We start from the raw sequence: 24,220 nt of genomic DNA on the forward strand, positions 1-24,220 counted from the left end.
CAGAGGCCGAACGATGACAGTTAGGGAGGGAGGAGCCTCTTTCTTCAGGCCGTCCCCTGATGGTACTGGGCCAGCCTTCTCTCTCCCCCAGAGGCCGAACGATGACAGTTAGGGAGGGAGGAGCCTCTTTCTTCAGGCCAGCCCCTGATGGTACTGATAATGAAGAATAATAGTCTTTGCTTAATGGTCCAATTCTTTGGAGAGTGTCTTATACAACTCCAGAAATTTTTGTTTAGAGGTATGTACTTGCCAATGGTACACGTGCCTTCTCTGGAGCTGTGTCTTGTGGACACAGGAGGATGGGGGAAGAGGAAGAGCCAGCGCATGTCTGTTCCTCCTCTTCCCCCACCCTCCTGTGCCGTTAACTGGCTTCCGGAAGCCAGTTAAAGACACGGGAGGGCAGGGGAAAGGAGCAGGCACACACCTCTTCCCCTACCCTTCTGTCCCTGTAACTGGCTTCCTGGAGCCGGTTAAAGGCAGAGGAGGGCAGGGGAAGGAGTGGAGTAGGACTTCCGCCTTCCACCTCCTCAAAGTCCTGCCCCCAGAAGCCCCACCCCCAGATGTCCCATTCGCCCCCCCCCAGCACCAGGTGATACCCGGAGCAGGAATGCCACTGAGTTTGGCAACTCAGTCTTTTAAAAGTTCACCATCACTGGCATATGCTGTTTGACATGTATAACAATGTAACCTATATGTTTTTAAAGAATATAGCTAATTTTGTGTAGTCCTTTTATAATGTATTTAATGGAATTATATTTGATTTTTTTTAAAATTATAGACCTTGAAGAAGGCCAGCTTTGACAGAAGATTGAAACGTATTAGTTTTTTAAAAGAATAAGCAATAAACAAGTGACCATCTATCAGTACGTGGAGCCTGTCTCGTGGCTTTGCTTTTGTCTCTGGTTGAAAGTACCACTACTTAGATGTAAGTAATGAGGCTATCTATGCACAGTATAACTATGAAAGTAACCAAAGCTGTTCTTGTAATTTACACTACAAAAGGAATTACATTATCCCTTGTTACAGTGAAATTATAACGTAGGTTAAGTTATGCCTTAACTGATAGAAGGGGAAAGAATTGAGTACAAGTGGATTGTTACTTGTGTTATTTATTGATGGTGAGGCCTGAAAAAAGATAGTGTGTTCCTGCTCCTATTCTTCTTTGGGACCTGTTTTGACCTCAGAAGGGAAAATAATTTTCCTAAGGAAATATCTTGTGAAGTTGCATCGAATGGTATTGTTGCTAGGAGTGGAGCCTTCTCCTTACACCAATTGGATCAAGGAAAGGAAACCTGATATGCCAGATGTTGTTGGATTACCAGCTCATGGAGGTTCAACAAATGTGGAGAGCCATAAGTTCTTCCCCGCTGGACTACATGAATAAGGCTGCTGGGTCATTTGCTAGAGTTGGAACATGATCGTATAGCTGAGACGAGTAACTTTTATGAGGTTCGATTCAACTTCATAAGACATTTCCAGATGTTTAGGCCTACAATTTCTGTCAGTAGTAAAGAATTTGGGTAGTTGTAGTCACAAAGATCTGGAGGGCCAAAGATTCCCCACAAGTATATTAAATGTTTTTCTGCTGTTGTATGTCCTTGCTGATGCTGTTTATACAAGGCCTGTAGCAAATCCTGGTAAAAGTAGTCCCTCTGATTCCAAAATATTATGCCAGATACCACTCATTACAACTGTTGATCCAGACTCTCATAAAGCATGGTCACTGGGAAATCTTAAATATCTTCTTCCTACATGGCATCATCCAAACATACTTGCTGTCTAGCAAAAAAACATTAGCAAGGTTGTAAAAGTGACTAGCTCAAGGAAGTGTGCAGCTAAGTGGGGGCATGATCTCTGGAAATGGAAACTAACCATAACCTTCTCTTACCAGATTTTCAGGAGGAAAATGCAGCTGAAACTCCCAAAAAACATTCCTAAGCCCAGCACAGAGCAACAGTGGCAGAAGTACAGCCCCTGGATCTTCTATCTGAGCAATCTCTTCCTGGCAATTGGTTACATTGCTTTGCTATTTTATGCGCTTATCTGGGAAACTGGGAATATTGTCAATCTTCCCACCAAAAAAATTGGTTTCTTCAACTTCTGCTTGTGGGACCAAGAGGCAGAAAAACTGGATTGTTTCACTTTCAACAACTTGGAGAAGATGGGTATTAACACGGTTGCTCTGATATTGTCAAGGATCTGCATTTTTATCACACCAGTCTTGTGCCTCTTTGCTGCCACTACGGTCTTGCAATCCCTGTGCTTTAAAGACAGAGATGGCTGGAAACTGGCCCATTCTCTTCTGGCAATTTGTGGTTTGCTTTTGCCCGCTGGCCTAGCCTTGTTCCTCTTCTACACTAAGAAGTGGATTCAGATCTCAGATTTGGATGAAGTTTTTGTAGCCCTAGTTGGTGCTCATGTTTTGCTCTTGTTGCACCTGATCATTATTGCCCTGTACCTTGCACGGTTCAAAGATCACTTTCCTGAAAGGCGGCTCTTTCCTACAAGGAGCCTTCCATGATAATGTGAAATGTTTAGCACCCTAAATTCAGGGATGAGTGGGTGAAGCAACTACACCCTTTCCGAGTTCTGAGTGGAGCCAACAACTACCATGTTAAGATGAGTATGTTGGGGAAGAGGTTCTACTCCTAGCACAGGCCCATTTCTATTTACTTATGATGAGATAGAAATGTTTCAAAAGTGGCCTCCTTCAAGGGAGCTCAGTAGCTAATTGTTTAAAAGTCAGCTACTCTTTATCAGTATTGAAACTTGATACTTTCTGTCTTCTTTAGGATACGTCATTAATAGCCTATCTGCTATTAAAATAAGTGCTCACAAATCTTGGCCCAACTGTTACTCGTGTTGGCCCATCAGTGCACTGAGAGAGAATTGCACTCTTGCTAGTACAGAGGAAGCAAGCTGACAAACCTTAAGTGTCTTTCCTACTGCTTAAAGTCTTGTCTTGTTAAATTTTCCCTTCCAAATGACAATATAGATTAGAGCTTTTAAGAGGAGAGTAGTGTGCTATGAAGTGTGCAGTAGGACTTGTGAGCCTGCTAAAAGAAATTGTGGAGGCCATGAATTAAGGCCGTCTGTTATCATGCTTACATTTCACTAGGTTTTTTGGGGGGCAACTGTAAGTTAAACATCACAGTATTTTTCTATAAGGTTCATTCTGAACAAGATGCAGCAGTAATTCCTACTCCTAAAGTTTGCCATGGCTGTGTGGTTTTGTTGTCGTCTGCCTTCTAACCAAAGGTAGAAATAAGGCAGTTTCTGTGAAATGGAGCCAGGATCAATTATGTTCGTTAGCTTTCCTTCTGTTCCAGAACTGCTGTTGGTAGTCTACACCACGAATTGGAAGGTGAGGGAGACCAGAAAAAGGAATTGTTTTCCAGACCTAAGAGGAGGAGAAAAGCAGTAGCATCACCAGATACAAAGTAGCAGGAGTGTATTTTTGTACACAATAATTGAAGGTATAGAGGTCTTGTCTTCCTTTGGCATGTGGTTATTATACGAAGAAGGCCTTTTATTTTATAGATCTTAGTCCAATCTCACTTTTATAACTGTGGTGACTGTGCTTTGGCAGTTGATAATATTGCAGTCAACCCTCCACATTTGCGGGGGTTAGGGCAACGAGACCCATGAATGTGGAAAATTCGCGAATAAGGCAAACCCCACCCACCTCATCTGATGCCAGGGATAGCCCTGGTCAGCTGTCCCAGGCATGGGAGGAAGGGTGAGGGGAGCCTGTGCATGAGCCCTGCCCGCTTCCTCTGATGATAAGGAGGTGGGAGGGGTTCATGCGTGGGCTCCCCTAGCCCCTCTGATCACGAATACCCAAATTTGCGAATGCCAAGACCATGAACATGAAGGGCTGACTGTACTGTCAGTATCTACATGCTGATATATAGCCATTATTACTAGAGGTTTGGAAGGAGGTTTTTCCTTTTTTCTTTCTGGCTCATGTTAAGCAAACTATGAGCCTTTGAAAGTTCATGTACAATACAGTTATTTCAATAATGCAAAGAGTGTCTCATTAATTCAAAGTAAGGTCTTCTTAATTATTACAAAGTGTTTTGGCTTTGTAAAAAACAAGATCTATTGGAAGCATTAAACTTCTAAGCATTTCATTATCAGCCCTCAGATGACTCCTTCCAGTAGAAATGGGCAACAGTAAATGTCCTGGGACACTTGCCCCTTTTCAGAAGTGGATGTGGCTAGATGGTAATTTTTCGTGAAAAGGCTGTTTTGGGACCTGAATGGATACTGGGGCACAAGGTGAGTAGAGTTACCTTGGCCTCATCTCCATACCCACAATATTTTGAATTTCAGTTGACATTCTCACATAAAACCAGCTTATATAAACGGGCAAATAGACAAACACTGGCTTCAGGGTGACATGGTGGCATAATGTACATACTGCACACACCCCTAGCCAACATCACACCACCCCACTTCTGGTGCTCAAAGGGGAGGCCGCCCCTATACAGCTGTCTGTTTCAGCCCTAAGTCTGTCTCTGGACTCTCTGCTCCACCCCATGCATCTGAAGAAGTAGGCTCAAATCTACAAAAGCTCATGCTACCAGTTTCTTTCTTTCAGTTAGTGCTACAGGATTCCTTTGCATACAGACCTTTCAGCAGAGTGCTTAGCCCACTGTTACATCATTTCCTTGCTACACAACAGCCAGCATTCTGATAATTATATATGTGCAAGTATAATTAGCTTGTCCCTAAACTCACGATATCACTGATAGCAACACCAAACAATGATTATGTTGCTGGTGGAAAGTAAAGGGCGGGAATCAGAGAAGTGTCTGGCTGTGTTCCCATAACCAGTTGCAGACCAATACATCACCTGGTAAGACTTCTAGAGGACCCTTGGCAGAATATATTCTCAGTCTGGCTATGGGGACATAGCCAAATGCTTCGCCAATTAACTTTTGCCTACCCCTGTTGTCCACCAGCAACAAATGACAAATGTTAGGGGGCTGTCACAAGGAGAGGATGAGTGCTGGCTCTGGTAACAGGGCAGCTGTAGTGGGGTTATGCATGGCTAAGTCTTAATCCTCCGTGCACCCATGCAAGATCTCAGCTGATAGCTATACAAGTGCAAACATGGGGGAGACAGTAAGTGATCAACTCACACCTGAGGAGCATTGTGTTTAGAGTCAGTTTACATTCTTTGCTAGAGCCTCCTGAAAGTTGTAGTCCAAACACTTTTCCAAGTCCTGTGTGAGCACATGGCTGAAAGGGTATTGTGTTAGTGTCTCCTTAATGTTCCTAGTTTGCTCTTACATTACACTTATTTAGATGATGTGGCCAGGGGGAAAATGTCTAACTGAATTAGATAAAAAGGCTGGAAAGGGAGAGGGGGGGTTCTACATAGGCCCTAGAGAGGAAGGGGGCGAGATCAAGATGTGACAGCAAGGGTGGGCAAAATGTAGGATGTGGAGGGGCCCCAGGAGTCTTTTTTTTTTCAGCTAATGCCCTCTGAGGGTGTGGGAACATTTTTGCCACATCTTTGGTTCCCCAGCATGCATAGAAAAGACCAAAATAGACTTCTGCTCATTTTGCACACCTGGGGACAAATTTTTTATTATTTATTTATTGCAGGGGGAAATATTAGGAGGGTGCAGTCCTTCAATGTTTCCTGAAGAGCTAATGTTACCTCTAACCTTCCACAGTAGCCCAACCTTCTGCTACAAGCATCTATAGAAACAGCTTGCTTGCAGCTTTTCCTCTCAATGGAGAAGGAAACACCTTTGTTGCTTGGATCTTTCCTCTAGCACATAGGCTCGAACAGATATATACACATTACTTCTTCATGGTCTCTGTACTGCACACAAATGGCTGTGAATATCTATTTGTGTGAGGGTAGATATGACCACTTGAAAAACTACAGTTACAGGTAAGTATGCTGTCCTTTTTCTCATTGTGAAGAGAACCAGGACTTCTATGGAGGAGACCTGATCACTCATTCTTTAATAACAAGAGTTCAGTTCTTTTAAGGCAAGTGAAAACCAACATTCATTCACTGATGGTGCTCAGGAGGTTCCTTTGCCTCCAATCCTCTGCCTCCTACACACACATTTTCCTTGAGCATGTAGTTGTCTGTGAAGTCATTGGATGGTGGCATACCACTCCATGTTGTATATACATTGCATAAGCCACTCCCATTACCTCCATATTTGAGTGACTCATTTCTCACAGTCTCAAGAATTAGTCTTGTCTGCTTAAAGTCATGTAAAGAAAATCTCCCGCACATATTTCAAAGCATCATCATCGTCATCCTCTGATTTGGTTGTCTCACAGCAACTTAAAGCATCCAATCCCTTTGGAAACTTGGATCCAACAGCAGGGCTTGGGTCTCTGTTGCTATCACTCATTGGACTCTCATGATGATTTGTCATGGCTTGCTGAGGCTCTGGGTCCTTATCTTCGGAGGAAGATATGTTGGCTTCCTTACTCTTGGAGTTCTAGCAAACAAAACAACACACATAGGTATGCAATCGTGCATGTTAGGAACAACTTGGAAAGGGATTTGGGCGGTCTTTGGACCTCTTGATTTTTGGACACAATCCTTTCAATCCTTTCTTGTTTTCCATGCTTGATGGAACCTTTTGAGAATTTGGGGCACATCTGGAAAGCTAAAGGTTCCCTAAACCTGTTTTAGAAATAAATAGTTCCTTTTAAAAAACAAAAGCTATGGTTTTGGACCTCCTCTCTAATGGGGGCAAAGTGGGAAACCAGACTACGCTGTGAAGGATGAGAATGCATTTCAAAATCCTGGTCCCCAATTTCAAAATTATAAATGATTCCGCATGGACACAGGAACGGGCTGAATGCCATTAGTACTCACTTCAGCCAAAATGCAAAGAGCCATGTCTACCAGTTCTGCTTCATTCATGCAATAAACTGTCTCACTCCTGCAAAGAAAAGTCATACTGTGAAGTCAAAAGTAAAAGGCAGTAAATTAAAAAACAAACACCCACCAGCAAAATGGAAAAATACACATTGATCTTCACAAATTCAATTTGAATCCTTTAAATCCTGTCCACTATGACTGAAGAAATACATTGTAGCTGGTACTTGAAGGCAAGACCCTCCCTAATATTTTAAGAGTTCTTCACCTGCACCTCTAATCTCTTTCTACTTGCACTCCCTCCTACCCACAGCTTTCCTGCATAACAAGAATCCTTGCTTTCATTAAACCAATGCCAAGAAAACACACAATAAGGCTGGCATCTTGTTAATGATAGCAGAAGTCCACTATTTTGATTCTCTCTTTTTTGTGTCACTGTGGAGGTAAGAATTCTGTTCTGACAAAGCAATGACCAAAATCCTCCCTAACCTCTAAGAAATGCAGTATGCTATTTTTGTTCAGCTGTACAAACAGCAAGAACATAATCATCAGAGGTCATTCGAGGACCCCAGTGGTCCCTGAGTATCCCTATTGCAGTGCATCCAACTTGAGGATATAGCTGGATGTATCTCTGTGTCCCCCATTATTTCTCTATGTCTGTGCCTTCAAGTCGCCTGTCCATTTATAGCAATCCCAAAATTTTCATAGGGTTTTTTTAGGCAAGGAATGCTTAGAGATAGTTTTGCTAGTTCCTGCCTCTGAAATATAGCCTACAGCACCTGGTATTTTCTACCAACCCAGAAAGGGCCATCTTGAAGCAGAGCTGCAGCAGAGAAATAAATCACACACACATATATATATATATATATATATATATATATATATATATATATATATATTAAAAGTGTACTGTGTTATAAAGATATTTCTAAAAAGAAAAAGATATTTCTAAAACCCAAAGATATAGCCATGTTCGTCTTCAGAATCAGTATGTAGAGAGATCTTGTAGCACCTGTGAGACTAACTGAAATGAAGGAGTTGGCACCATGAACTTTTGTTGACTTCAGTCTACTTCCTCAGATACATATACTATATGCACAGACTATATAATAATAATACAAATTTATTTATATCCTGCCCAATCACATGGAATCTGGGCAGGTTACAATCATAAAAGAGTACAATATAATACAATTCAAACAAAATCAGAAAAGTACTTTACAAATCAAATAAAACTCATAATTAATCCCTTCCCAGCCTCCTGCATCTGAGGAAGTAGACTGAAGTCTACAAATGCTCATGGTGCCAACTTCTTCATTTCAGTCTCAAAGGTGCTACAAGATCTCTCTACATACTGATGCTACAGACTAACGTGGCTATATCTTTGGGTTTTAGAAAGTAAGTGAACTGGGGCTGGGGACTATTTTGGGAATGAAAACATAAGATGAAATCAGATTGGGCCATCATTCGAGGCTGCAATCATGCACGGCTCATCACAGCATAGTAGGTCTTCATGTGGATGTTAGGCTGAGACATATACCACCAACTTAGTAAACAGCCTCTGAAGTTCCCCATGTAGCCTTTCTGAGCTTTGTGGAGAGCCTGCTACAAAAATAAATACTTTTTTTTATTTGAGGAAGAGGGTCTGAGTTTCTGGGGTCGAAAAAGATCTTACCCCACTGCAGCTGACTTCTTCCTTCTCTTTGGTTTGATTTCTGCTTCTTGTACTGGTTGAGCTGCCTTCTTCATCATCCACATTGGGAGGATTCTCTTCTTTGCTGCTTCTGGGGATCCCATTTCCATCTTGCTCATAAAGGGAAATACCTTGTACAAGACAAGAGGATCAATCTTTTATGGTCCAATAAGCCTACTGTTAAAACAATCACAAACCAAGAGCCATATTTCTCAAACTGTGAGGGTCTCCCTGAGTGAACATGTTAGAATTAACAACTTCAGTATGCCTGTGTTGTTAGTTTGCATTAGTGACTTGATGATGATGATGTCACTAATGCAAACTAGCAATCAAAGAGGAAGTCAGCCAGAGGACTTGCTTCAGTCTCCCTAGATTTAACAACCTCAGTATGCCTGCATTGTTAGTTTGCATTAGTGACTTTATTATTGTTGTTGTTGTTAAAATCACTAATGCAAACTAACAATGCAGGCATACTGAGGTTTTTAAATCTAATATGTGCACTCAGGTAGATCCTCACAGTTTGAGAAATATGGCTCTTTGCTTGTGATTGTTTTAACAGTAGGCTAGTTGGATCCTAAAATTATTGTTGTTGTTAACTCACTAATGCAAACTAGCAATATAGGCATACTGAAGTTGTTAAATAACATGTTCATTCAGGTTCACTATTATTATTATTATTATTATTATTATTATTATTATTATTATTATTATTATTATTATTATTATTATATTTCTTATCCGCCTCTCCCCATGGATTGAAGTGGGGAACAACAGCAATTAACAGACAAATAAGATCAAATAAAATGCACATCAATTTAAAAAGACAGATAGCATATACACATATTAAAACGATCCACATTTAAAATTCATCATTTAAAATTCACAATTTAAAAACCATTTGGATAAGCCATTTAAACATGGACAGCGTATTCAGCTGTTGAATCTCTTCCGGCAGGTTGTTCCACAGTCTAGGGGCGGCTGAGGCAAAAGTCCTCTGGCTGACTTCCTTTTCTATTGCTTCTCCACATGTACAGTCATACCCCCACATTTGCAGATTTGATTATTCATGGATTGTATTAATACATTCTCTCTAGGAATGTCCAGTGCAACTTTGCGGTCAACTTTAACCAAAAGTTGCATTGAAGGGCCTAGAGATTTCTAGAGAGGACAATCCACTAGGCATTTGTAGCTCCTCCAGCACAATTGCATGGCCCATGTCCAGCAGATGTTGACCACAGAGTTGCACTGGAGGACCTAGAGAGGTGTTATCTTAGTGCTTTTGTCATTTGAGGTTTATCCACTTTCACAGTGATCCTGTGCCCCTAACCCTAGTGAATGTGGAGGGACCACTTTACTCTCTTCCTGCGCCTCTTCTAACCAGAGCTGCATCCACACTGGAGAAACAAATTCAGTTTGGTACCATTTTAACTCTTTTTCTGGCTCAAGGCTATGGAATTCTGGGAGTTGGAGCTTGTTGTAGGGCCCGCCCCACAACAAACTCCAACTCCCAGAATTCCATAGCCTTGAGCCAGGGCAGTTAAAGCAGTGCCAAACTGGGTTATTTCTCCAGTGTGGATGCAGCCTATCTGGTATCATTTTCCTTTTCCCTCTCTCTCTCTCTCTCCTTCAATAGACCATGTATTTGATTGTGAGCAAGGAACTTGCAAGTAAAGCCACTTTCATATGTTTTACAAAGAAGAGGATGCTTCTTTCTATTCTCTGTTGATGGGGTTGGAGGGAAGAGATATGAGACTTGTCCAGACTTTTTTGGCCAATTGGATTTACACTGCTTGAGAGAGCCATTAAATAAATTAAATTAAATTAAATAAATGTCTGTCTCTCCCATTTCCCAACAGAACTGGGCTAAGAAGTATGACACACACAATATACTCTCAGGCACATTTCTGCACAGAATTTCCTCTGGGTTCAGTGCAGACTCAGGGGGGATGGTTTTAAAAAAGGAAGCAAAACACTGGTTAATAGAAAATGGTGAGGATCCAGCACATTGGGAACGACATAGCAATCCTTAACTGATCCCTAGTCCACCTGAATTAGCCCAAGATGGAGAGTGGCTCAAAAGTGCACATATATATGAAATCTATCTGAAACAGCACGCTTACACACCCCTTCCCCATTCCCAGAAGTTGAAGCGGTGTCAAACTGGATTATTTCTGAAGTGAGGATGCAGCCCTGGTCTCAAAAGGGCAGCAAGATCCCTTGGGGAACGACTTCCTTACCTGCTCTGTGTGATCAAGAAGGTCTGTTGTAGGGAAGGAATTCCCAAGCCAGTGACGTAAGTGCTTCCTCTTTGTGACGTAGACAATGGAGCCCTCCATGCCTTCCTTCCATTGGCTGGGAGCCTTCCTTCTTTCTGACGCTTGAATTAAAAGAAACTCAGGACTTAGCTCTAGTGAGTGTCTTGAGGTTTCTCATTACAGCTCCCAGCGCCCTCCAGCTCGGAATTGAAGTTCCAATAATCCGGTTTGAGACCGCTTTAACTGCCCTGGGGGATTCTGGGGATTGTAGTTTATTGTGCTCTCTCATAAAGAAGGTTAAATGTCACTTACAAAACAACAGTTCCCAGGATCCCCCAGCACTGAGCCATGGGCAGTTAAAGCAGTCTCGAACTGGGTTATTTCTGCCATGTGTTTGGGACTCTGATTCCCAGGGTCTTCCAAAAACTACTCTCTACTATTCATCTTAGCATCACTCCTTATCCATTCTTTGTGGAATGTTTAATAATCATGCACTTGATGTAGAGAGATCTTGTAGCGCCTTTGAGACTAACTAAAGAAAGAAATTGGCAGCATGAGCTTTTGTAGGCATTAGTCTACTTCCTCAGATGCATTTGGTCCAAATTATTTAGTTGGTCCAATGCATCTGAGGAAATAGGCTTTAGTCTAGGAAAGCTCATGCTGCCAACTTCTTTCTTTAGCTAATCTCAAAAGTGCTACAAGATCTCTCTACAAACTAACATGTCTACATCTTGAATTCAGGAGCTTGCCGTCTTCCCATCAGTAGGGAATTTATAACGTTTGATGCGAAAGCCTGAGGACTTCCCCATGATATTTGAACAAAAATTGGCATTTCAGCTGGGAACCTTTCCCAACAGATTCTGTGGAGTATTAGCTTTATGTATCGCTACATCTATGTTATATTATATCATGGGTTATGCCAGTTGTTCCTATCATACATAATGGATGAACATGGTTATAAATTCTTTGATATGATTTCATTGTGATCTTGTTACAATCTAACATAACATTACACTAATACGTATTATCCTATATTGTCTAATTAAAAATAATAATTGTGAAGCTGCTCTGAGAGCCTTTAAGGCTGAAGGGCGGGGTATAAATACCGTAAATGAATATATATTGTACATTGGCTTCTGTTTAGTATTTGTTGCTGCCATTAGGGGCACGAATGTGGTTTTCTTTTTGTGAACCTTAGGATCTCCACGTCTCCTGATACCTTATTTGGGTGCACAGATTTGCCATTTTAGCTATTTGTTTGTGAATCTCCAAGAGGGAGGAAAATAATTCTGGATTTATGTATGTAGAATAATGGCTGTGATCACAGATAGCCCTTCTATACCTCCGCAAACAATACCTTTGCAGCTTGCCAAGCCAAGAGTTTCCTTTATTTATGTGCATCTGTGGTTCAAAACTTTTTTAGTTTCCTCCACTGGGAATTTCAGTGTATTGTAGCAAACCCAATACAGCCAAAGTCCAAACCACTTTATCTGGCTGTCCCATTCTCTTACAGCATTAATCACATTCTAGGAGTGTACCTTATGCTGCAAGCATGCCTTTAATACCGAAGAATGACACAAAAACATTTCTAAGATCTTGCAAGGTTGTGACTTGTTTTTATACTTAACATTGTCCCAGCTTCTTCAAGACTTGTTGTTGCTGCTGCTATTAATTTGGCAGCACTGACACTGACACAATATACTTTTCATTGGTTGTAAGTGATGCCGCAAATGAGCAAAGCACCTTTCCAGCCCTTTCACTGATGAAGTCCATCATCCCCACACAACCAATGATAGGTTTGAGCCACTATGGGCCAAAACATACTGCAGAAATAATCCAGTTTGAGACCACTTTAACTAACCTGGCTCGGTGCTAGGGAATTCTGGGAATTGTAGTTTATTGTGGCACCAGCGCTCACTGACAGAGAAGGCTACATGTCCCACAAAACTACAGTTCCTAGAATTCCCTAACAGTGAGCCAAGGCAGTTAAAATGGTCTCAAATTGGATTATTTCTGCAGTGTGTTTGGCCCTACATAACTAATTCTACCTAGACTATGTCCAGCCAGAAATTCAGTTTCAAATCTCTGGCTAAACAGGGCACCTGGGGCTAGGATGCACCCTCCCTGGGCTTATTCAGATGGTAAAAATAATCCTGGTAGAATGTGGGTTGAATCTTTGTTATTCACATGCATTTCGAATGCATCCAAGTAAGATGAGGAGGGCTGCTGAAAAATCCCACTTAATCCAGGCTAATCAGATTTACATTGCCGGCTGTGTGAATAACCCATGCAAATAGACCCAGGATAAGCCTGCATGTCTTGAACATGTTTGGAATACATCCACATCGACTCCATCTTTATACGAGTGCTGACATGTGTGAGCAACAGAACACACAAAGATGTAGTTCCAATAAAAAAAAGTGCAAACAACAAAACCAGAATGCATGACATTATTTGGACAGTCATGCTTTAAAAAAAGTCTGAATAACCCCTAAGTAACCAATTTATTTAAACTGGATTGATGTCCTTCAGGAATGTTTTAGGACATTGCCACACCAGGTTGCTCTAGCAATGTATTAGTGCAGTTTCTTTAATGTGATTACAACGGTGACAGTAATGCTATGAAAACATTTATTTCAGCATTACCTTTTAATAGCACAATGGTCATTACCCCAGCTTCAATCCCCTTTTTTTCTTGCTTTGTGCATGCGTTGTTTTTTTTCTTCCAAAATCTTGCAATGACAAGAACAGACTGGTAATCATGAGATTCCTTGTTGTTAAGTTTTAGAACTGGTGGTTCTTTAGATAGCAATACACTCTTTTATCCAGCATCAATGGATCTTGTGAAAATCTTCTACACTAAACCAGAAGCATCATGATGTTTTAACAGAAGCAAGGAAAACTGTTCAAGTAAAGGCAGCTCGCACAATATCAGTCTCAGTATTTAAGTGATTCACGTTTGGCCAGTTGCATGAATGTAACAATATTGGAGGTTATAGACGGGTTTCTCTTGTTAATGTGAAATTGCACAATGGTAGGATAATTGGTCAGCAATGGATGAGTGTCAATGTCATGTGAAAAGAGGAGGAGTTGTATGTTGTAAATCCACTCAAATACAATCACTAGCACCAATAGTGGTAATGTCCTTAGTTGTGTATTCCTGCATGGCAGGGGATTGGACTACATACCTCTTGTGATTCCTCCCAACTCTTTTAAGATTGTATAATTCAAATTCTACTAGACCATCTCTAGTTTGCAATTCAATGCCCCATCATTCGCCAAATGGGGCACCTGGGCTGGGGTAGACCTTCCCACAATAAATAAAGGCTGATGGAAGGTGGTTTCCCAAGGATTATATAGTGCAGAAGCAAACAAAACAAAGCAAAGTGAGCAAGCATTACTTAGCTCCACCCCAGCACACTATAAGAACAGTGCAAGTGGGTAGAGATTCACATCTCTAGTCCTTAACCAGCTTTGTATCTTTCCCCAGCCAGCCTCAAAGTGCCAAGTTAACACAAAAAGGTATCAAAGTTGCAAGTACAAATTAGCCCTTATTCTAACCCTGGATAGCTGTTAACTTTTGGGCATGCTTCCAAAAATGACTCTTAACCCTTCTGCTTAGTGGTAAATGTCCAACTCTCTGTCCTTAGATTTTCTGAAACAGTGAAGGAGATTGCAGGGTTGTTTATTCAAGGTCTTTCAAGGTGGAATAAAACAAGAATAAAAACCCCAGAATGCTCTTGCAGGTCTGCTCATTAACATACGTAGCATTTTCATTTTTATTTGCAATCTATTAATCATGTCAGAATTCAAAGATGGCACAGTCCCTCCTAAGTAGAGATAACTTCTTAGAATGGGGTGGACACCTGTGGTCCTCAAGATATTGGACTACAATTCCCATCAACTCTATCCAGAACCTGTTGTGATGGATGATGGGCACTGCAGTTCAGCCAGAATCTCTCTCTGAACACAACTAGTCTTGTTTAATTTCAGAAGCTAAGCAGAGTCTGGCCTGGTTAATATTTGTATGGAAGACCCCCAGTGATCGCCTAGTACATAGCTTGCAAAGAATCTGGCCTAAAACTCTGTAGAAGCATTGCCAGTCAGACTTGACAGCATTGAGCTATCTGGGCCAGTAATCTTACTTAGTATCACTAACTGTAAATACAAAAACCACAAAGATCGCAGTGCTTATTTTTACAATGTTTTTATTATTTCATTTATAATTTATTTGCTATCTGGAATCAATTTTTTTTTTTGTAATGCAGACTCAGCTACCTGTAAGGCAGCTTCTCACATTCAGCATCTGGATGACCATATGTCCCCCAGCTCTAGCTTAGAAGACTTCAGTACAGAAAAGTGAAACAACCATGCCTTACATGGGCTGCTGCACGAAGCTTCTTCAGGAAGAACACATATGCCAAATGCAGTCAAACATCTTATTTTAATGAGAAATGCAGGAGCAGACACGGAATACTGTAGGGTTTCCCTCCCCTCCTTGCTGGAACCACTGCAAATCTGCATCCTCCCTTGGCACAATCCTGGAGCTTTATGTCTGTGTAGTATAGAGAGCCAAAGGGGGAAAAACCTCTCTCTCTCTCTCTCTCTCTCTGGGCTGGTCCTCATCAAAAGGAGTTTGGGATCAGTGCATGCCTGCTAAGAGTACCCTTTATTTAAGGGAACTTCTGTAACTGAAACTCCTAACTGGCAGTGGTTTGGCATCGACATAAACAAAAAATGTTTCTGTCCTAGAGGAGAAAGCAACATTAAGACAAGTGGTTGAATTGCTATTTTCTCCCCACAACTGCTTGAATCTAAATGGTTAATACTGGTTGTTCCCCTCGCATCCCCCCCCCCCAAAAAAAAGTCTGTATCTTATGTTTTTCAAGCACCATAGTCTCACTTAAGACTTCTGAGCCAGTAAAGTGGTAAGTTTGATCTTCCCATCCATGGAGGCTGTGAGGCAGGTCCCGCAATCCATAGCTGTGCACCAGTCCACTGTGACCACTGGGGCCCTGTGTCCCCCTAGGGAGAGGCAGCTCTCCAGGACCTTGTTGTTGCTATTCAGCTGAAAGAAACAAAAAATAGACACAAATCAGAACGGATCTAAAATATTTGGCTACCTGGGTTTTTACTCTTGCTCAAGCCTGTAAACAAGAGAAGAGCCATGGCTTTGCAGCTGACCAAAGGCCTCTAATTAAGGACCAGAACCATGCAGTCCTTCTGATGCTGCCGGTTTGCGTCTCCCAGCATTCTTCGCAACTGCATATGCTGTCTAGAGACAGTTTGGAATGGCATTTCAACCATATCTGGAGAGTCACACAATTCACACCCCTGGCCTATGCAGTCCAGTGTTCTGTTCCTACTGTGGCCAACCAAAATGCCTTTGGGAAACCCACAAGCAAGAGGTCTCTGTTATTTATTTTTATCTTTAGTAACTGCACCTTCTTAAGTTTTGTTCTAATGTATTGTTCATATTACATTATATCCTAACTATTTCTGCAATCCAATTTTCTGTTTTACTGGTTACTATGGTGTTTGGTGTGTTTAGAGCAAAGCAGGTATATAGCTCTAACTTTAAAATTTCCCCATAATGCCATGCTCTGGAGTGTCAGTAGAATACAGCTATGTTGGAAGCTCCACAGCATCAGTCTCCCCAGACCTTGTGTTACCCACTGCAGGGAGGCTGCTGGGGGGGGGGGCGGATTTTGGAATTGGCCAAAAGGGGCCACTCGCGCTTCTCCTTTGCCACAGCCTCCTCCTTAGGTGGAAGCCACTGCTATAGTGAAGCCTGGAGAAGAGCACTTGCCCTTTCTTACCCTATAGCGGGAGGAGGGCCTGACCAAGTGTCACCTCTCTTCTGAAGTGTCAACTGGTGTGGGCTGTACTCCCCAGACTGCCCCAGTGATGTCACTGCATAACATTACAGTATGGGAACATTAAAAAACAACATCCGTCACTTGGCTTAAATAAGCAGAACAGCACTGTCAAGTAATGCTGGGGGAGGGATGGAATCAGCAATCATGCACAGGAGTAACACCTCCAGAGCAGCAGGAAGAGCCTAGCAGCAGACCAGGGCTGGGCAACTATCAAGGGTTAGTTTGCAGCACTGCCCCCCCCCACCCTGTGAAGACCTTGGAAGGCACCACCCACATCACAAAAAACCAACATTTTTTTATTTTTGCATAAATGATCTTGGACATGATGACCCCCAGGGCCGCGTCCAACTCTATGATTCTATATTTTCATCATATCCCCCCCTGCCAGGCTGTTTTAGGCCAAGGAGAGACCTTGTTTAAAGCCAGAAGTGACCCAGAAGTTTTTTTTAAAATGGCTAAATTGCCACCACAAAATGCTTTTTCTTACCCCCCCCCCCCACACCATTTTTAGACCATGTGGAGCAGACACAGGGCACATACAACCTGCAAGCTTCACTCTTGCTACTCCTGGCGGGAAGTGCTAGTCTTGCTGTGTCTCAGTTGTCCCTCTTTAAATGACTCTACATTTTCATTTCTCTTGGCTGATGAACAGTGAGCCAGCTAGGATAAAGGGTAATCAACTCTGCTGCTCACCATTACCTCACATAAATTCTTGCACACTGCTTTAGTATCAGTTTCCCATCATATCTGCTATGTTAAAAGGTTTCCCAACCTCTGTTACCTTAAGAACATAGCAGAGGCCATTTTCCTGATTTGGTTAAAAATTATTGTATGCAAATGAGCTCCCTTTTGAATGTAAATCACAGTGGCAACCAGACAGCAACAGCATGCCCACAAATGGAGGTGAGGCCAATGCCTTCCTTTCACTGTTGCTCCCCAGCAACTGATGTTCAGAGGCCTCACATACTGGAGGTAGCACACCCATAATGACCAGTAGCCAATACCTTGTAGATGACACCCCCGGTGGAAGAACAGGTCAGCATGTAGTTTCCCTCAGAGTCAAAGGCAAAAAGTCGTCCACGTGGGAATTGCACTTGCTTGTATCCACTGTATCCAGACAACACAAAAGGACCGGTGGCATCTCTGGGGAGGGCATATTCGGACACTTTTGAGCCACTTTTGTGAATATTCCACTGAATAAACTAGGATGGCAAAAGAGACTGTAGCTAGATACAGAAATAAACATGCCCGCATTTCATTCTATCCTGCAATGGCACCTCCAGCTACAGCAAGGTTGGGAAAACTGAAGCTCTCTAGATTTTGGATAGCAGTTCACAGCACTGGTGTAGTCAGACCAGAGTTTAAATTCCTGCCTGGCCGTTGAAAGTCATTGGGTGACCTTGGGCAAGTCATACTCTCTCAGCCTCAGAGGAAGGCAATGATACGGTCACCATAAGACTGGAAGGCACACAATAACAACAATCCCAGCATTCCTCATCTTTGGCTGCTCTAGTTAGTGCTACTAGGAGTTAAAATAAAACAACATCTAAAGGGCTAGATTTTGTACATCCTGAGCTACATGTTGATAAAACAGTTGACAAAACCAGGAGAAACACAGTCAATGAAATCACCTGTTTCAAGATCTCAGCAGGTTTCTAAAAGGATTTGTGGCCTCATTAAACCTGTACTTTGCAACTGTGGCTTAAGAAGAAGATGCAGAGCTTGAAAATGTTACTTTTTTGGACTTGCACTGCCACTGATCTGGCTGGTGGCAACTAGCATTTGTGGGTCTTTTTGGAATGGCTGTCTAGAGAAGTCACATTTCCAACTTCTGAGAAGATACAGAAAACAGTCTAAGAATGTCACTGTCTTATAACAGATGTTTTCTCATTTTTAATATGATCATCCCATTATTTCATGAAACTTCATGTTAGGTATAAGCTGCCAGAAATATTAAATATATGTACTGTATGTCCAAAAATGGTACATAAAAGTTGATAGAAATAAATCATGTTTTAATTGTACAGAACCAGAGTTTAGTATAGTATTCTTCAAAAACCTACCTTCCCATCTTCTCCAATGCTGTAAACAGCATTCTCATCGTAGCTGAATTCAACAGAATAGACCTCTCCATCATGAGCCATCCAACTCATAGCACATTCATGTTGCTGCATATCTGAAAGAGAGAAATGGGATATGTGTGCTCTTCTTTTTTTAAGCCTTCACAATACTCTAAGGCTGCCTTCCTCAATCCACTGCCTTTCACATGTATGAGACTGCATTATGAATGATTTGATGAGGAAGGAGTAATCCACATGAGTATGCCTCTGCCACCTTTGCTGGAAAAAAGTTTTCCCCTGCTTTTTTTCCAAAGCACCCCCCCCCAAACTGAAAATTTGGGGGGGGGGGATGGATTCTGGAATTTTTTCTTTTAGAATAATGAATAATGTTTGCGATTAGATGTTGTGTGTGTGTGTGTGTGTTGTGTGTGGTGTATAGAGAGAGAGGTTGTACACACACAACACACACACACACACTACCTCCAGGAGTGCTAATTCATATCTGGAATAGGTTGGAAGGCTCCTCTGCACTGTTTAATGCATAAAAAATGTCTGTCTTTCAAAGCAGAAGTGGCCTTCCATCCATTTCTGATTTTTTTTTCCCCTCCCTCTCTTCTTTTGCAAACCTCAATCCCTTTTGGTAGGAGGACGTTTTGGAAGCCTGTGCAGGTTCCGGAGTGTCCCAGGGGAGAAAACTGTCCTCACTCACCACAGCTACATACTCTTGGCCCAGAGGGTACAGGATGAACCAGCCAGTTTATTGGTTAGAGCATACAAGTATTCAAAGATTGTCAATTTACCAAAGAGACGGATCATGCCATCTGCGCTCCAGTGACTAAAAGATTCCCATTGTGGTTGAAGGCCGTGCAGTTTAGAGCAATGGGCTCTGGTTCAAGGAAAAACTGGAGCTGAAATGACAAAACAAAAACAAAGTCCACTGAATGTCTTTTCCCCTAGAAATTTTGTTTATGTGGCATATATGCTAGAGATAATTAATCACCAGGGTGTTGCTCAGTCTAATCCCTCCATCTAGGTTTCTCTACTTTCATTCTGTTCTGCAGCATAGGAATTCAGGTCATTTTGATCAACCTTCCTGTTCTTTCCTTCTGGGGTTTCTTGGTAAGTGCTGCCTCTCACCATCAAGACAGCTGTTTCCCACCAAAAAGACAATTGGGGTCATTACCACTGGCAGGATTAATTGCTTCGTGATTCGCTCTACCCAAGTTTGGAAAGCGATTTCAAAACACCCCTTGTTCCTACTATGAAAGGGTTTTTACCTTACCCAGTGTGATTGTTTTTTTGGGTTTTTTTGGCACGCTTGTGGTTCCTACTGACCATCCGCTTCAAAATCCATCAATCATCTGACGCAAAACCAGCTTGGAAATGGGGGGTGGGGGGTTGGAGACTGAGAGTGTGACCTGAGGCTGAGAGAGTGTGAGGCTGAGATAGTGAGATGAGCAGATGGCAATGGAGACAAGGCAAGGAGGAAGCGGAGAAGAGGAGGAGGATGACATAGGCAAGTCCAGGAAGGGGTGGCAGTGCGGAGGGAGACCCCAGAGTTTCCTCTCAGGCCCCTGCCACCCCTGCATCCCAGGATCCATGGGTGCAGTGGGGAGGGAGATCCCCGGAGGTCCCTCTCGTGCCCCAAATGGAGACAAGGCCAAAAAGTGGAGTGCGGAGGCTGGGAATGGAGCTTCTCTCCCTCTTCTTCTCCCTCCCCTGGCTTCCGTTTACCCTGAACTCATCCCTGGGACCAAAGCAGGCCGGGGAGGGAGCGAAGAGTTGGAGGAAGAAGAGGAGGAGGAAGAGAGGAGGCTCTGTTGGGGTTTGGCATTCTTTAACTCTTTCTGGCACAAGGCTATGGAATTCTGGGAGCTGGAGTGTTGTTGTGGGGCTGAGGGAGGGAGCGGAAATGAGGAGGAAGAGGGAGAGAAGGCCAGGGGACCAGAGGAGGAGGAGGAGGAGGAGGAGGGATTTCTTTTTTTTAAAAATGGAAAACTAATCGCAAAAGCGATAGACTGCTTAGCAGCCATTCGTTCCTTTGTGAGTAGCTGCTTGCCAATCTATTGCTTTTGTGATTAGTTTATTTATTTATTTTAAAAAGTACCCAAAAGGCAGCATGGGGGGGGTGTTATCTCTGGGATGGTGACACACCACCCCTCTGCCATTTACCCCCCCTCTGGAAGATTTGATCCCAACCCGGCATTCCCACTCATGGGACGCGGATTGGGATTGAAGCTTCCCAAAGAACCTCAGAAAACTGGCTATCTAAATCCGGCAGGCTTTTGGCATTTGCTGAGGGTTTTTCCCACTGGAATCGATCAAATGAGAATCAGAATCGATTGCCAGGGGGAACTACGGGCATATAGCTCAAATAAAGATCCAAAGTTTTTGGTAATGGGAATGACCCATAAGTGTAACTCCTTCTGATGACTTCTGGTGGAGAGGCTTCCACCATGAATACCTTTCACAGAAAGCCACAGAGGAAGACTAATTGGAAAAAGATGAATTAGAAGTGAAACATGCCAACGGTTAATTGGAAAAAAGCTCCTTATTAAGATTCCTCAGTCTTTTGACTGGAATCATAATAGAGTAGAGGATGCTACACAAGGCCATACCTGCTGCTTCATGGTTTTTGTGTCCCAAAGAAGCAGTTTCCCAGGAACTTGATGTTGCCTTTCCCTCCGGAATCGGGAGCTGTGTAATCTAGCTGGTTAAACAGGCCAGATGCTGCTGCAGAAAACACAAAGGAAGCACCACTTGGACTGCAGGCAAGAGAAAGGATCCTGAAACACACACAGAGGCATGGTCAGCTCTGGTTCATGGTTCACCATGAGAAGGCAGATATTTTGGGATTGGGTGATAGTTCCGAACAGCAACAGAGCTTCCTAACTAGCTTTTCACAATGCTTGTAGGTATGGGCTGCTACCACTCTTTTTTTTTCTTCCTTTAAAATCAAGACTTCTCTCCCTGTCTCTGTTAATGAGGAGTCCAAGGCCCCATTCCCACTGGCTTATAAAGCGGATCAAGATGCGGATTATGGGGGCATCGTTCCATTGAGCGCGCATTTGATCCTCATTGCGCCAATTTCGTTCCCATCGGAATTCGGATCTGATCCTCATGTAATCGATTTTTCCTAGGAAAACCCGAATCAGTGGTGGATATCCGGGTTAATTTGACTGTACTTTTTGGAGGTTTTTCCTGCACCTCCCGAGTCTGATTCGGGGCAAATCAATGGGAATGACAAGGGTGTCTGATTTGGGAACTTGGGGATGGGAAGAGCAGTGCTCAAGGGGCTGGCCTGGGGGTGTCACCTGCTTGTTCTCTTTCCTGCATTACCGGCATCATTCTCTCCCCGTTCGCGTAGCCTTCCCAGTGGAGTGGGAACAGAGTAAGGCATCGTATGTGTAGACAAATTTATTTATTTTTTAAAATTAAGCTTTCGATTGCCTAGGCGCTGTCGGGTGTCCAAAATAGCAAATTGCTACATTGACTCCAATCGCAGGGAACACACTACGCCCCCCTGCAACCTCCTTCCTGCTCCACATTCATAGATCGACGTGTGAGGACAGCCATTAACACCATTTTAATTAATTAATTATTTTATTTATTTTTTACATGCCTGCTTGAATCGCCCCCAGATAGCCAGGGAGCAATGGGGAGGCAAAGGGACGTGGGGGATGGAGGCTCCTTTCCCTTTCCCAGAGGGACTCTAGGAAGACACAGGAGAGCCTGGAGGGCAAAGGGACTTTGGGGGATGGGAGTCTTCTCTCCTTTTCCCAGAGGGGAAAAGGCCTAAGCAATTGATTGGCTGTGACAGGTGCTTAAAAAAAAAAGAGGTTCTGGAAGGGCAATGGAAACAAGGAGCAAAAAAGTCCACTTCAAATTACAACCGAGAAAATTTCAAGAACAAGAACATGGGTCAGAAAAATCCGAGTCCGTTTGCACCTCTCGTAATGGGAATGAGGGACCAGATTTGAATACGACTCGGGAAAAAAATCCGAGTTGGAATCGCAGCAATATAAGCCTTTTTTTGCCCAGTGGGAATGGGGCCCAAGTAAGCAAAAGTTGGCATGGCCACAATAAGCAGAACTGAAACGACTTTTAAAAATATTTTCTAATTAAAAGAAAAGAAAAGAGAGGGGAAACAGAGAAGCTTGGAGAACAAGAGGAATGAGAAGGAAAATAGAAAAAAATTGAATGCAAGAAGGCAAAATTTAACCAGTAACCCACAGGCAGAAGAGCAGAAACATATTTGACTTGGGCTAAGGGATCTCATTTTGGGAAAAGGTGGAGATATAAATCCGATAAACAAAAATAAATAAATAAGGCGGGGGAAGAAATGGGTGGAAGCCTGCATACCAAGTAATTAATCTATCAGTATATTGATATGGCTCCCGGCCTGGGCAGGATAGCAAATGGCAAAGTTTGGTAGATGGTGGCAGTCCTGCAGTCTGAAAGATAAAGACTGATTACAAAGTTACTGATCACTTTCACACTCTATCAAGCTTAGAACACAGGCTCAAGCCATTTGGGGAAAGGAAGATACAATTGTAGAAATCCTTTATTCTTTTAACCATTATTTTATTATCTTTACTTAACAAGCATTTTAAATCCTCTTCTTGCAGGGAGAAAAAAAAAAGGCCAGCATTACTACTTCTTCAAGAAAAGGACAAAGGATAGGGAGTTGTTAAGATAACAGCAGCAAACTGGCACACAATGGCCATTACATTTTCAGTGGCCAAGGAAGAGTACTAGTCCTCCTTCTGCCTAAGACTGCTGAATTCCCAGGAGAATGGGACAACTTTCCAAGAATGCTGGCAAGAGAATTTCAAAAGGTGGTTGCATGTAAATGAAGAAGAGCAAACACATAGGTGACATTTTCCCTCTACAAAGAAAACTATGAAGAGATGTCACTTAAAAGAAAGAAAGAAATGGGGGAAATGCTTTGTGCTTTTGCCTCATGCTCTATTGTGGGTGTTGAAGCAATGAAGAGGTGGAATGAGAAAAAATGTGTTTCATACCACAGGCATCTGTAGCATTAAAACAACCTTCTCTCAATAACTAATTAAACACGAGGAGTGCAAAGTGTCATGTTTAAAACTGCAATTATAAAGTTATATGAACTACTTGGGTGTCCTCAGATTGAAAAAGGTAACTAATTATTTTTAAAAAATAATTTAACTGAGCTTGCTCCTGAGGATCAACTACAAATCATGAAAAGTAATTACCTTAAGTGATCAGTATCCCTGAGACTAGTCAGTAGTTTGTGAAACAGAAATCTAGTATCACCAACAAGGAATAATGTGAGTCAGACTGAGGTCACTGCATGACTCCTTTTACAGTCATCCCAGACAAAGCAAAGATGATCAGCTCAGGAGAATACCTGGGCATATTCATCAATACTGATTTCACAAAGGTTCTTCTTGGCCTCAGTGTCATAGAGACGAACATTTCCAAATCCACTA

The 24,220-nt window shown here is 42.4% G+C and overlaps 3 protein-coding genes across 6 annotated transcripts in view; 1 reads left to right on the forward strand and 2 right to left on the reverse strand.

The window, feature by feature from the left end:
- Positions 1–752: 752 nt before the first annotated feature.
- TMEM140 (transmembrane protein 140) lies at positions 753–4,029 on the forward strand. The gene is made up of 2 exons (XM_042469789.1): positions 753–925; positions 1,892–4,029. Exon 2 carries the CDS (start codon positions 1,907–1,909, stop codon positions 2,519–2,521), a length of 615 nt encoding a protein of 204 aa, XP_042325723.1. The 5' UTR covers positions 753–925; positions 1,892–1,906; the 3' UTR covers positions 2,522–4,029.
- A 1,539-nt stretch (positions 4,030–5,568) lies between these two features.
- Positions 5,569–10,983, reverse strand: CYREN (cell cycle regulator of NHEJ). 2 transcript variants are annotated; one of them, XM_042469790.1, is made up of 4 exons: positions 10,796–10,983; positions 8,541–8,713; positions 6,863–6,929; positions 5,569–6,479 (listed from the first exon to the last, which is right to left on the reverse strand). In XM_042469790.1, exons 1-4 carry the CDS (start codon positions 10,892–10,894, stop codon positions 6,243–6,245), a joined length of 576 nt encoding a protein of 191 aa, XP_042325724.1. In that variant the 5' UTR covers positions 10,895–10,983; the 3' UTR covers positions 5,569–6,242. The 2 variants fall into 2 exon arrangements, with proteins under 2 accessions (XP_042325724.1, XP_042325725.1); XM_042469791.1 differs by having other exon boundaries at positions 8,541–8,689; positions 10,796–10,972.
- A 4,021-nt stretch (positions 10,984–15,004) lies between these two features.
- Positions 15,005–24,220, reverse strand: part of WDR91 (WD repeat domain 91) — a 28,322-nt gene continuing 19,106 nt past the window's right edge. For 2 of the 3 annotated variants that reach the window (XM_042468261.1, XM_042468260.1), the window contains exons 13-15: positions 18,756–18,868; positions 17,697–17,894; positions 15,005–15,881 (exon numbers count right to left, since the gene is read on the reverse strand). In XM_042468261.1, coding sequence (XP_042324195.1) covers positions 15,717–15,881; positions 17,697–17,894; positions 18,756–18,868 — 476 coding nt within the window. In that variant the 3' untranslated portion in view covers positions 15,005–15,716. The remainder of the gene's footprint in view (positions 15,882–17,696; positions 17,895–18,755; positions 18,869–24,220) is intronic. The other variant, XR_006104062.1, reaches the window with a different exon arrangement.

This window comes from Sceloporus undulatus, chromosome 5, assembly GCF_019175285.1.
Source record: "Sceloporus undulatus isolate JIND9_A2432 ecotype Alabama chromosome 5, SceUnd_v1.1, whole genome shotgun sequence".
NCBI lineage: Eukaryota > Metazoa > Chordata > Lepidosauria > Squamata > Phrynosomatidae > Sceloporus > Sceloporus undulatus.